At 43.9% G+C, this 12,955-nt stretch overlaps 1 protein-coding gene across 2 annotated transcripts; it reads right to left on the reverse strand.

Annotated features, from left to right (window-relative positions):
• Window positions 1-3,617: 3,617 nt before the first annotated feature.
• EEF1AKMT2 (EEF1A lysine methyltransferase 2) lies at window positions 3,618-12,341 on the reverse strand. 2 transcript variants are annotated; one of them, XM_056494848.1, is made up of 7 exons: window positions 11,992-12,098; window positions 11,146-11,211; window positions 10,505-10,619; window positions 8,230-8,292; window positions 7,277-7,384; window positions 6,228-6,444; window positions 3,618-5,473 (listed from the first exon to the last, which is right to left on the reverse strand). In XM_056494848.1, the coding sequence occupies exons 1-7, from the start codon at window positions 12,045-12,047 to the stop codon at window positions 5,346-5,348; spliced, it is 753 nt and encodes a 250-aa protein (XP_056350823.1). In that variant the 5' UTR covers window positions 12,048-12,098; the 3' UTR covers window positions 3,618-5,345. The 2 variants fall into 2 exon arrangements, with proteins under 2 accessions (XP_056350823.1, XP_056350824.1); XM_056494849.1 differs by lacking the exon at window positions 8,230-8,292 and having other exon boundaries at window positions 11,992-12,341.
• Between the last annotated feature and the right edge of the window lie 614 nt (window positions 12,342-12,955).

Consider the following 12,955-nt stretch of genomic DNA (forward strand, 5'->3'; position numbering starts at 1 on the left):
AGCTCTCAGCCCTATGAACAGCTAAAATTTCTTGATATATGCACACTCTCCTCACCTCTGCTTGACACATGACACTGTCCATGCATTCCTGACTGCTGCAGTGACTGTGCTGAGGTTTGTGTCTGTTCCCTCACTGGGCTCTATTAGCTCTGGTTCTCCAGCACGGGCTCATGCACTTGTGATTACCCAGAATTTATGTGTTACCTGGCAGCAGCTGGTTTGCCTGACAGCACTCAGCTTAATTTCCAGTAACACAGAAATGGGCTCATTTCAAGCTATACTGTTACCTAACAAATGGAAATTAGGCCACAGGTTGGCTTGTTGGCTTTTCCCTTATTTGTGTTAAACAAAACATGCCAGGGTTCCTTTTCCTCCTTTGTCTGGAGGCTATAACACCTCATCCCCTTTCACTGAAAGCCCTTGGTAGCCATTAATTGCTCCTCAATTTAGCTGCTACCACAAGGGTTAGGTCATGCTCAGTCTACTTGCAGCCAAAGCATGGGATAGAGGCATGCACCACCCATTCAGCCCGAGCAGGTAACACAGGGCAGCCTCCCCCTCCCCTTATCCCAGAAAACAGCAAGCAACAGGAATTCAAAGGCAGAACTCCTTATGGCTTTGCAAAGCCCTGGCCCAATTATTTTCTTTGTGCTCTCCATGTATTTTACAGGAGATGAATCCATACATTAAAATGCTTGGAGGCGCTATAAAATAAAGCAGCTATTGTTGCAGCAAGCCATGTTCTCCACCTCTCGGCATGCCAAGATCAGGGAAGCAATCCTAGTGCCAAAACACTGAAAATTTTGCTGTATCTTGCTAAATACCACACGTAAAGATTTTGTCTGGTATGAAATAACATAAAATTTGGCAGTCTTATACCAGGCACCCTGGCTCACAGCAGAACAGACATAGCAGAGTATATGCACAGGCAGATTTTCCTCACAATGGCTACAGTGCTGCCAGTGCATTCCTGGAATGTACAAATACATGGAAGCCACTGTCAGCGATGAAGAGAAGCATGCTGTGCCTAATGCACCAGAAAAGCTATTCAAGAACTCATCCTTACATAAAAATAACTCCACAGAGGCTGTGTCAGCTCAGCTTTGTCACTTTGCAGGTATCTGCTTGCTGTGCCCTGCACACCTGGCCTCACCCAGGTACAAACCCATTGGTTCTAAGCGAAGGATTTCAGTTCACCCCCTCATTTGCCCTCATTTGACCCTTTGGGCTCACAGATATCACAGCCAGTGCAGAACTGAAATAATTTTGATACAAATGAGATCTGTGTGGTGGGACATGCAGTTCTTCACCCAGGTATAACAAGCTCTGCAGTAAACTGCAACTGCAGGTTTAAAAACCCAAATATCTGAAAGTTCCTTTTTAACGCCGGTTGGAAAGGTACAAAATAAAAAAAAAAAAAAAACAAAAACAACCCAACCTTGGATCTCCTTTGTTACAGGTGTTAAATACCTCAAATCCTATGATACAATCAAGACAGCTGGCTGTTTCCAGATTTCAGAAATGGTGTTGCAACAGTGGGTTTGAATTCAAGGTGAGCCCATAATACAGACAGCTATTTCAGCCTCAATAACAAGCTTTGCAATGATGCCCTCAATGATGATTTGCAGGAATATCCTCCCAATGGGACAGAGAGCCTGTAATCACATGCTGCATCACTGCTGGCCCTGTCTGGAAAAACAGCTGCCATAATTCTGCTAGTGTTTCTGATGCAACCCAACAGCTCTTAAAAAACAGCTCCCAGAAATCCTTAATGTTACACCCCTAAATTATACTGAGTTTCAAGAACAGAATATTAATTTCATATCTTCTAAGCCTTCAAAAAAGAAAAATCAACCTTTAGAAAAACAGCCCATGGACAGCACTGCAGTCCAGGTTGGGGAAGGTTTTGGAGTAACTTGGTTTAGTGGAAGGTGTCCTTGCCCATGGTAGGGCATTGGAATGAGATGGTTTTTAAAGTCCATTCCAACCCAAATCATTCTGGAATTCCATGATTATTCCTGCTCCTTAAGGAACATCAAATGAACATGCCTCTCTTGCAGATAATGAGCAGGTCACCAAAAGGGAAGTCAAGGAGTAAGGAAACATTCTCCTTCCCTCTGAATCTTCTGTGTTCATTCAGCTGTGCCATGATTTTAATGTCTGGCATTTCTCACTTTTTAATCCCTATAAAAATGGTTATAGGAGTACTTATTTCAAGAAAGTATTGTGATGCTGAAAGGGCAAAGCATTTCTGTCTTGAGAACCCATTTACCTCACTCTAGCAGAGTCCCATGTGTAGAAATTCTCCTAGAACAGACATTTCAAATCAATAATTATTTCATTAACACTGCTTGTTCACCTCCCGCAGATATTTCATCCTGACAGTTCAGTTCTGTGATATGCCCCATAAAATTCCAGTGTAAAATGCTCCAAGCTCCTTCAGTAGCACAAACCCTGCAATGAATTCAATGGCCTCTCCCAGCAAATGCCTCAAAGGAGAATCTCTAAACACAGTTTTCTTGTCAATAGGAGGAATCAGGAGCCAGGTTTGAGCTGTGCCAAGCACAGATGTTGGTGGAGGTGCTTAGTTTGGGCTTAGGCACTAAAAGCCATCCTCAGTCTTCCAGGAATAAAAGGTCAGTCCTGAGAGATTTCATCCTTCAGCATGCTGTCAATGAACCAGGGAACACAAACCCTTTCTGTTCTGCCCACGTTCTATGCAAAACCACTCCAGGAAGGATGCCAGCTCCACAGCATCATCCAGCCTAAACTTGGTCCTGCAGGAACTGCCTGTGGGCTCAGCCACCTCTGGGATCCATGGAAGATGCTATTTTACTACCCACAAACCTCCTATTTGACAGTGAAATCACAGACAGCTTTCAGATAGCAAAACAATAGGAGTGAAATGTGTTTCAAATGCTGTATTTATGCTCCTGCATTTAGTCTGACTCTGCAGCTGGAACCAAGAGTCACACAGCTGTGTAGTCATGAGGATTCCAGCCCTCAGGAACTATCATGGAGCACGCCCCCAACTTCCAGCAAAGACTTGCTACTCCTAAATCACTACTTATTCCTCTGCCTCTTTTCCTAAGTTTTTTCACTGAAATGCATCAATATTTAGAGATCACATCATCAAGAACCTCCTCCCAAATCAAGGACAGTCTTGGACAAGTCATGTCCAAATCCATTTTCCAAGTGCCAAAAATACTCCATTGCCTAAGTCATTATTTGAGCAGCTACCTCGACTCCATTATCCAGAAAATGTCAGGTTTCCAACAGAGCAGATTTTAAATAGTAAGCCTTTGGTTACTGCTGCCTCAAATAAAGCTCCTAAAACATGTTTTACAAGCATTTTTCTGCTCTCCAGTGACACCTGCAAGTGCTTGGGACTGAAGGGAATATGCAAACTACAGATCAGATGCAGAAATCCTTATTTTCAGGCAATTTCAAGAAGCTTATTTTTTTAGCTTTACAAGTTATATAAAAATATACCTAGAGAATAAGAACTAATAATAATAAATTCTGTAAAGAGGAGAAAACAATCCCTGCCCTGACCCTTACATATCTTGTGGAGTGGGAATCTATGGTTAAATTCCAACTAATTGATTAAAAGAAAATCCATGACAGTCCTGATTTTATTTTCATCCCATGATTAAATACACATCATGCCTTCATTAGCAAAAATTACAGATGGGACTAAAACAGATGCCCAAAACACATCCTGCCAGAGTCCTTGAAAATTAAAATTTCCTTGTATTAACTCTACCTGATGCCAAAAATGTCACAGGCTTTTTACAGAGGCTGTTATCAGTAGTGTACTTTGAATCCTTTGTACTACTATGCTAAAAAAAGTCCTCTGTTTGTATTCCCAGTTACATTTGCTAAAACAAATCCTCTGTTTGGATTCCCAGTTACATTTCCTAGCATTCCAGCTGGCTGCTGGGCTGGGGCAGAACACAGGACTACAACAGTTACCCAAATGGTAACAAGCCCTTGGTTTTGGCACCCAGGTTAGAACCCAAGTCTGACCAAATATGCAAAGAATTATTCTGGGACTGAATTTTTTCATCACTGCTGATAAACCATTCTCCCAATTGAACACATTTCATTTTGCAAAATCATGCAGCAGTAGGATTCCTACCTTGAAGACATCAACAGATGGATCACAGAGGGAGGACTCACCACTGTACAAAATAATGCCTTGATTCCTATCCTGGGAAAGGACTGGAAGTATTTATTGACCCTTAAAGATCTCCTCAGCCCTGGGAACGAGGAGAAGCAATTCCCTGATAAGCAAACATGACCTTGCCTGTGAAACAAAACCTGATTGCCTAAGAGGGCCTCCTTGATGTTTGAAAGAACAAGTTTATTGTCACCTGCAAATGTGTTTGTTGAGGCATGAAGAAATCTCATTTTCCTGCCTTTCAAGCAACAGCAATATTCTGAGATTACAAAACAGAAGAAATGAAAGCAACGAAATTGAGCAAAAGAAGTCCACACTGAAGGTTAAAAAAATACATACTAAAAAAAGGAACAAGGAATGGCCAGTTATGCTTTGAATTCTTTTGGATTTATGCAGTTAAAATTCATCCTGAGAAATTTACTGGAAAACTTCTTATCATTGTGGCTCTAAAGACATTCCTGTATAGGAGGTTAATAATGAAGGAGGCATATGTCACACACCAGAGGCTGCAACATCACACCTTTATGTATTCATAAGATCAGGGAAAGGAACTGACCAGGCATGAACACACTCAGGAAAGGGAGACTTAAAAACACTCTCTCTGTGGGAAAAGAGCTGAGCTACTTCAGAGGAGACACAATTATGCTGAGAACCTCAGAAAATCTGAATATAGAGTATCAACTGGTCCTTTTTTGAAAGTGCTGTGGATTTTGTATTCATTTCCCTCCTACCCTCATGTTCATTAAAGATCCAGCACTTACATTGCAAAAGCTTGTTCCCTATTCCACTGCACAAACAGAGAAATGAGATTTTTGCTTTGTAGGATATATTTACCTCTATAGGTCACTGCTTACCAGAACAGAAATTAAATATCAGATAATCTTTATGTTTCAAACAGAAATATCATTCAGTTATATTGGTCTCTGTATTCAGCACATCTGATTTCCCTCTCTCTTACAAACCTGCAGCTTCCCTAAAACAAATGAGGTTGTAGCAAGGACATAATTTATGGGCAAATTATGCAAAGCTGAAATGTTTCTAGGGCAATGTTTTATAGTCCCTTAGAGCTCCATACATAGTATTTTACTGTGCACTCAAAAAGCATTTATTTACACACGTGTCTGAGGTTTTCTGTCAGGTTTAAAGTTCAGACTTTTCTCATCTAATCTAATTTGTCCAAGATGGATGGCCTCACTTTTTTCCTTTGGAAAACCAATGCTGTTACACTGTTTCCAATTCTTCCTCCAAAGCAAAACTTGGGTGTTGGCAGCTCCTCCAGAATTTCAAATCCTGCCAGACAGAAATTGAAATGCTTTTATTAGAAGGAAGTCGTTTTATTCGCCTCTTGGATAACCCTTTGCAAACCATTCTTTATTTGTCTGGAAAACTTGCAAGTCAGTTAATCTGTGAGTTTATAGGACTGTATTGTTACACTGCACCACTGCTTTATACAGCTGAAACTTTTCCATGGATAATAAAAATCCTAGCTGGCTGACTTGCACAAATTAATGGCAGAAAAGATGAGAACTTGCCAGTTATTTCGGTTCCCCAGAAGGGATGGCTGTTTCAGATCCACACTGAGTTTCAAGCCTCGGGAATGAGGTTGAGGAGCTGACTGGCATGAAAAAAAAAACCCTCCTAAATGGATCACAAGGGCAGCAGGGGAAGTGGTAGAAAAGTCACAGTCTTGCCAGTTCCCCTAACCATGGGTAACAATGTTTCTCCGATTTCGGAGCAATCAAAGTGTGAACTGGGTCTAGTATCAAGGACCCAAAAAGTATCAGCCGACCACACCCACTCCCCCAGGGTCATTGGAGAGAAATTCCCAAAGTGTCAGGAAACCTGTCCTCCCTTGGCACTGGCAAACACAGGAGCTGTAATTCCCGAGGAAAATAGAGGGAAGACAGGCTGGAGCATTTACTACTCGCTTCACCTCCTCTAATCCTGACCTGGGAAAGTCAATATGCTAATACATACATTAAAATTCCCTCACGCCTTCCTTCAGCAACCCCACGTTGGCAGAGGGCTCTGTTCAGCTGCTCACCTTCTCTGAACTCGTTCAGCAGCTCCTCCTTGGTCCAGTTGCAAGAGGTGATGAGGAAGAAGCCCTCTGGTTTCAGCACCCTGCCCAGGGATCCCACGTACAGCGTCCTCTTCCCCGCCGCGTCACTGGGGTCCAGGCTTATGGCATCAAAAGTCCCCTTGTCAATGCAAATGTCAAAGCCTGACAGCTCAGCTGAGGGTGCCAGGAAGTCTTCTACCTAAACCAGAAGTCTGCAGCTGTGAGAACAATCTTCTACTTGGCAGCTCCTGAATCTTTAATGCAAAGCAAGACTTTAGGGTACAAAGTTTTGGGTGTGCTCAGGGAAGGGTAACTCACAGTGCCACAGCAGCTTCTTCCTTCTCTACACATTGTGTGATGATCTATTTGCTGCAATCTAAAGCTCAGACTAACACACTTGAAGCTCATCCTTTAAATCATTATTTGTACTTTGATCCCTGCCATGTGCCAGGCACTGCACGAATGTAGAAGAACAGACAGAGCCTGCCACAAAGGGATTTTACAGCTGACAGACACACAGGAGCAGAGACATCACACAGGTACAGGAGGGGAGAACAGAACAGCAGAGCTCAGAATGACAGGTAGACATAGAATCCCAGTGTGGCTGAGGCTGGAAGGAGCCTTTGGAGCTCATCTGCTCCTAGCCCTGCTCCAGCAAGGCCTCTCAACCTTCCTGCTGTTCAGCTACTGGCAGGGATTCTATCACTTAAAGATTTCTTCCTCTACCTCAAGTCTGAAATTCAGAATGTAGCAGCTAAAATACAGAAGTTGCCACTTGGTAAACCACTACTCTGCTGCCTGTTCCAAGCAGGGAAATCTTGTTAGCCTCAATGACTGTTACAAACAAAAAACAAATAAACACAAAAAAATCTTCCCATAAATAGATTTATTTGGGTAGAGTTCTCTCACAAATGAATCTCAAAAGATATCACTCATTTAGTACACTGAGTACATCTGAATATCAATTAGCTCATTTAATCTTGGGCTCAATTGCTTTCTATTTCCTCAATTACCCTTCTCTCAAGACTTACCTTTAATTTAATGTTAGACATCCCTTCTTTCTCTCTTACTTTTTCTGAAAGCTGTATTGCAGAAGGTGAATAATCAATCCCTGTGAGATTCATGTAGCCAGACTTTGCCTAGACAGGAGAGAATCTTAGTCAGTGTGCTAGCAATTGTTTTTATCCAGCTAGTATACTCCCTACCTATAATCCATCTCATCTCTCCTCCTCTCAATAGCAGGAAAAAAACACAACTCACTTTTAACTCATTTTTATACCTGTTACCATGACAAGAGCTCAATAGCTGAATGAGCTGAAATAACTTTATTCTGCCCAAAAACCTCACCCAAAGAACTTGTGACTGAAAGCTGGTTTATGTCAAGGGGAAAACTGAGCACAACTGTGGAAAGTAACACCCTGGAGGGGAACAGGCTCTCTTATCTGCACCAAAAGTAACTTAGAAACCAGGAATTTTCAGTGATGACATGTGACAGATGCTTCAAAATATGCAAAAAACTTCTCTGACATGTAACATTGGAGATTGAGCAATTATTTAGTTTATAACCCAAATTTTAAGAGTCAAAAGTTGTAATACATTGCACTAGGACAGAAATCCACTGCAAAATCATACATTTTTCTAATTATTCATGCTAATGTCTATTTGAATACAACTATTTGCATGCTGCCAGGTGTCTGTATCAGCAATTTTCAGGCAGGTTATGCACCACATATAATAGCACACACAGACTTTGTTAATCTAAGTTTGTTGGAGATAAGGATAACTCAGCTTAGGGAACTCAGTGAGATCCCAGCAACCCTTTGGCAAAGCAGGTGGGCTCCTGGCATCAGCTGGAGCTGGGCACATGGGAGAGGAGCAGGGACACACATCCTTGCTCTGAGGGAGAAGCTGAAGGGACCAGCTTGGGGTAGAAGGTACAAGCTCAGGGTATCCCATGTGTCAGTGGGTCTGGCAAGATCCAAACCTGATGGAAGAGCTCTGATCCTCTGGCCAGCTGCAGGCTGTCACAGCAGACACAGGGAGGAGGCTGAGGTTTGGAAAAACACATGGAGTGGTGTTAAGCAACCAGCTGCCTGTCTGCTTGTTCCAGAGGCTGACACCTCAACTGCCAGGAAAACGATGAGGAGTTTCCACAACTGTCCTTCCTCCTTGCAGCAGCCCCCCAGGCCTGAGCTTGGTGCTCACCAGCTGTTCTGAACTGAGGGCTAATTGCAGCTGAACACAAAGACACTGTTGTTTGCATGGGATGGAGAACATTTATTGCTCAGGCTCCTGCCCACGTTCCTCCCCAGAGCAAAGCAGGCTTCCTCAGATGCCTGTGCTGAAGGTTTGGGGGTGGAGGAGTAGTTCCCACAACAGCTCCTCTGTTTGCAAAGGAAGGGCTTGAGTCACTTCAGGGAGTTCCCATTCACTCCTCTAGTCTTGGGGGCAGAGAAGGAAGGTTTAGAGATAAACAACATTAAATGCTGCAGAACCTGTAGGGCCTGACTGTGACAGGAAGGGATCCTCCACTTGTGCCAAACGTGACCACACTGCACCCTGCAGCTGGCTGCTGCCCTGGGGGTGATTTTACAGCACTCTGCTGCTGCTTCTTGAAGAAGCAGATTGAAGTGCAGAAGGAGCTTGGAACATTATCAGTTCTGCCCTGTGTTTAGGGCTGACACCCCCTCTCTGGTGAGCACTCTCCACTTCAAACAAGTTCCACATTACTTATAAAAATAAGAGGAGGTCAGAGCTTTCTGTGGCAGCAAGGTTTCCTCAGAAGAGCAGGAATTTTTGGAAGGCAAAAGAATTTTGTCACAAATCCGAGCTACCAGATCTCTGAAGCTCACAGGGGTAGAACCACAGCCTACCAAACATATAAAAACAGCAAGGGGTACCACTTATGTAATACTTATGTAATCTCAAATAGTTCTCTTGCAGAGAGCTGCTACCACTGTCTTCCATGACTGAGTATTTTCCAGTATTGCCATTTCTATCTCATGATGGAGTCCAACTCCAGTGGCAGAACAGTCTTGTGGTAGCTGCCAAAAGAATTCCAACTTGATTTACAAGCCTTGCAGCTAACTCACAAAAAATTCCTTTTACATCAACTAAGCAAGTGAGATCCTGAATTATTTAGCAAAAATAAACAAGGTAATTTTTGAAGCCACTTTTCAAGAGGGAACTGGACTGAAAATTTCCTATGAAAGAAACCACAGTACTGTGAGATGCTTAATGTAAGGGAGGAGGGTGTTCTCACAGGAGTTAATACTTCTTAAAAGCTATCAGGCTGTCATATTCCCATTATAGTATGAAAAATCAGTTTCCCATTTGCAAGTGGAGTCAGTATAAAATTGAAGTCTTACAAATAAGATTTTTCTGTTGGGTACTTTGACCATGATAGAGCTATCAGTGCACTCAACAATCATCATTATCAGGCTAATTTCTCTTAGTGAGATGAGCAATTTCTGCTTTTGCTGACATAAAATCTCCTGTGCTGTGGTATAGCAGCCAGTCTCCATAAAGGCTTTAAAGTTTTCTAATATCAAAGTTCTGGTTAAAAAAAAAAATTCCACTTCAAACATGACTTGGGCTTTCAGTCCTTCCAATTCCTACAGGAACTAATGGAGCCAATGGGGAATGCAAAACAACAGAAGCTGAGACAATATGACAGCTACTTTCTTTACAAACTCCCCTGCAGTATTACACCAAAAAAATCAATCAAAAATAGGAAAAAAATACTGGAGCTCCTGAGCATCTTGTCCACAACAAAAACATTACAACACTTCAAAACACATCTGATCAGATTTCCCATTCTGACCGAAATGGACACTTCCTTAAAATAAATGTTAACAACTTTTCGAGTTATTTGCATAAAAGCCCTTGGGTTTACCCACTTCTTTATATCAATAATGAGTGTTATTATCAGAAGTGAGTGCAGAGAAAGGGTCTGGTTTTGTACATGAGGGTACTTTGTGAATTAGTCAACTTCATTTCCTTATCTAGGGGAGTTTACACAACAATGGGAAGAAATGCAGTTTTAAATGCAGGGAAATAGGAAGGTAAAGTTGACATAAGGGATGCTTAGGCTGACTGATTTACAGAAATACTTCAAATTTTGAAGCCTGAAGTACTGACACTTTCTGTGTTTCACACAGATTACAGCTCCCCATGATTATCACTGCCACTTGAGAGAACTGTATTTAAACTGCTCTGATTCTGAATAAAAAAATACACAAATTTTGCAAAATACCAACCAATTCAACCAGTAAAACGCCGTTGCCAGTCCCAATGTCAAGGACAGAGCTGTCAAGGGGGACCTTGTGCTTTTCCAACCACCTGATTATGCGCACCATGCTTTCTTCTCCAAACCTGGAAAAAACAAGGGCTCAGGTCATTAAACCAGAAAAAAATGTGCAAAAAGTACAGCAAGTTTATTTCATCATTCATTCTCTCCAGCTTTTGCAAAGCCCTTTTTACTGTTACTAAAGTAAAAGCTGCCATAGCTCATATTCCATGTTTGTTCTGTTCAGATGAAAGTTAATCCCTCAGTCTTAAAATTCACTGAAACACCAACTCTGGGAGGTGAAAACATCTATATATTTAAAAAGGAAGCAGCAAGGGCAACTTGTGTAGTCCAACCAGAGCTCAGGCATAAGAAGCACATTTGTCAGTAACATACACCTCAATTACCAGCTCAATTTCTGTGTAATGACACTTGTCCAAGTGCAGCTGAGCAATTTTCACTGTGAAATTGGGCAAGAGAGGAAGTGTTGGTTTCAATGGTAAAACTCCCCATCATTTTGTCAGCAACTTGTCGAATTGCTGGCTGTGGTTTTGTAATGTCTTTTACAGTAAAGAAACAACAGAAACATTTTGCAGGAGTTATTTTGTTTACCAGATTTCCCCGGTATCTCCAATGTCTTGAAAAGTTTGCAGTTCTCTTTCGTACGCAGCATCCCAGCTGGAGTCGGGGTGGGGGAAGAGAGGAGAGGATATCATAATTAATACTGGGAAATATTTAGATAAAAGAGGGATGGAAAGAAGAATTGTAAGATAGATTTAGGCTACATATTTGGAAGAAATTGACTGTGAGGTGGTGAGGCACTGAACAACATGAACATGTGGGAGAGAGTCCAGGGATTCACCTGGAGAAAGGCTCCAGAGCCCCTTCCAGTGATTTAAGGGGCTCCAGGAGAGCTGGAGTGGGACTTGGGACAAGGGATGGAGGGACAGGACATGGGGTCCTTTAAGCTGAAGGAGGGGAGATTTAAATGGGATATTGGGAAGGAATTCTTCCTGTGAGGGAGGTGAGGCCCCGGCACAGGTGCCCAGATTTGCTGTGGCTGCCCCTGGATCCCTGGCAGTGCCCAAGGCCAGGTTGGACATTGGGGTTGGAGCAGCCTGGGACAGTGGAAGGTGTCCCTGCCATGGCAGGGGTGGAACAGGATGGGATTTAAGGTCCCTTCCAACCCAAACCACTCCGTGATTCTATGAACGGGTGAGACGCCTCTAAACTCTGTGTAGCCGTGCCACTTAAAAAAATTACAGATTCTCCAAACAAATAAATAACATATAAACCAGAGAGCGGCTCGCGTTGAGAGAGGACCTTAAAGATCTTTTATTTCCACGCCGCGCGCCGCGGGCCGGGCCCCCTCCCACAGCGCGGGTGGCTCCGAGCCCGTCCCGCCGTGCCCGCCCCCGGCGGGGCACACCCGCTGCCCGCCCCGAGCCCGGCACTCACTGCTCCCTGGTGCCCAGCACCGAGGGGCTGAAGGGCTCGTCCCCGGCCAGCGCCATGCCCGGCACGCCCCGGAACCAGCGAGCGCTGCGGGCGGAGCGCCGCGGCCGCTCCCGGCGGGAGGACCGGGCTCGGTGGTGCGGCGTGAGGGGGCACGGCCCGCTCCGAGACCTGCCGTGTTTTCTGATCTTTTTAAATCCCCGCGATTTTGATGGCTGTGAGGGGAACCCGGCCCGCTCCGAGACCTGCCGTGTTTTCTCTCTTTAAATCCCCGTGGTTCTGATCGCTGTGAGGGAAACCCGGTCCCCTCTGAAACCTGCCGTGTTTTCTGATCTTTTTAAATCCCCGCAGTTCTGATCGCTAGCATCACCGAAAATCCCGTCCTGGGCGTGCAGCGAGTGCAAGGTGTCGCTGCCCACGGCAGGGGTTGTAAGTAAATGGTCCTGAAGGGACCTTCTAATTCAAACCGTTCAGGTTCCATAACAATCAGTGTTTATATATTTAAGAGATCTGCGATAATAAAAAGAATATTTATCCTTTTCCATATTTATTTGTTGCGAGTGTCGCAGGTGTTACTGCAGTTAAGGTTTATTGCAAGGTGTTTTAATAATAAGAGGGATAAACAGCACTGCTGCACAGTTACCTCCGTGTGCAACTCCGTGTGTGCGAACCACGACATTTCTTCCCAAAATCCCACCCATCCCTGCTCTCTGGCAGTGGCAGCCATTCCCTGTGTCCTGTCCCTCCATCCCTTGTCCCCAGTCCCTCTCCAGCTCTCCTGGAGCCCCTCTAGACCCTGGAGGGGCTCTGAGCTCTCCTTGGATCCTTCTCCTGTCCAGGTGAGCACCCCCAGCTCTCCAGCCTGTCCCAGAGCAGAATGGCTCCACCTCCCTCAGCGCCTCTGTGGCCTCCTCTGCTCCAGCACATCAATATTCCTTATGATGAGACAGACTGAGGGGCTGGAGTG

The sequence above is a fragment of the Oenanthe melanoleuca genome, chromosome 6, assembly GCF_029582105.1.
Source record: "Oenanthe melanoleuca isolate GR-GAL-2019-014 chromosome 6, OMel1.0, whole genome shotgun sequence".
Taxonomy (NCBI): Eukaryota; Metazoa; Chordata; class Aves; order Passeriformes; family Muscicapidae; genus Oenanthe; species Oenanthe melanoleuca.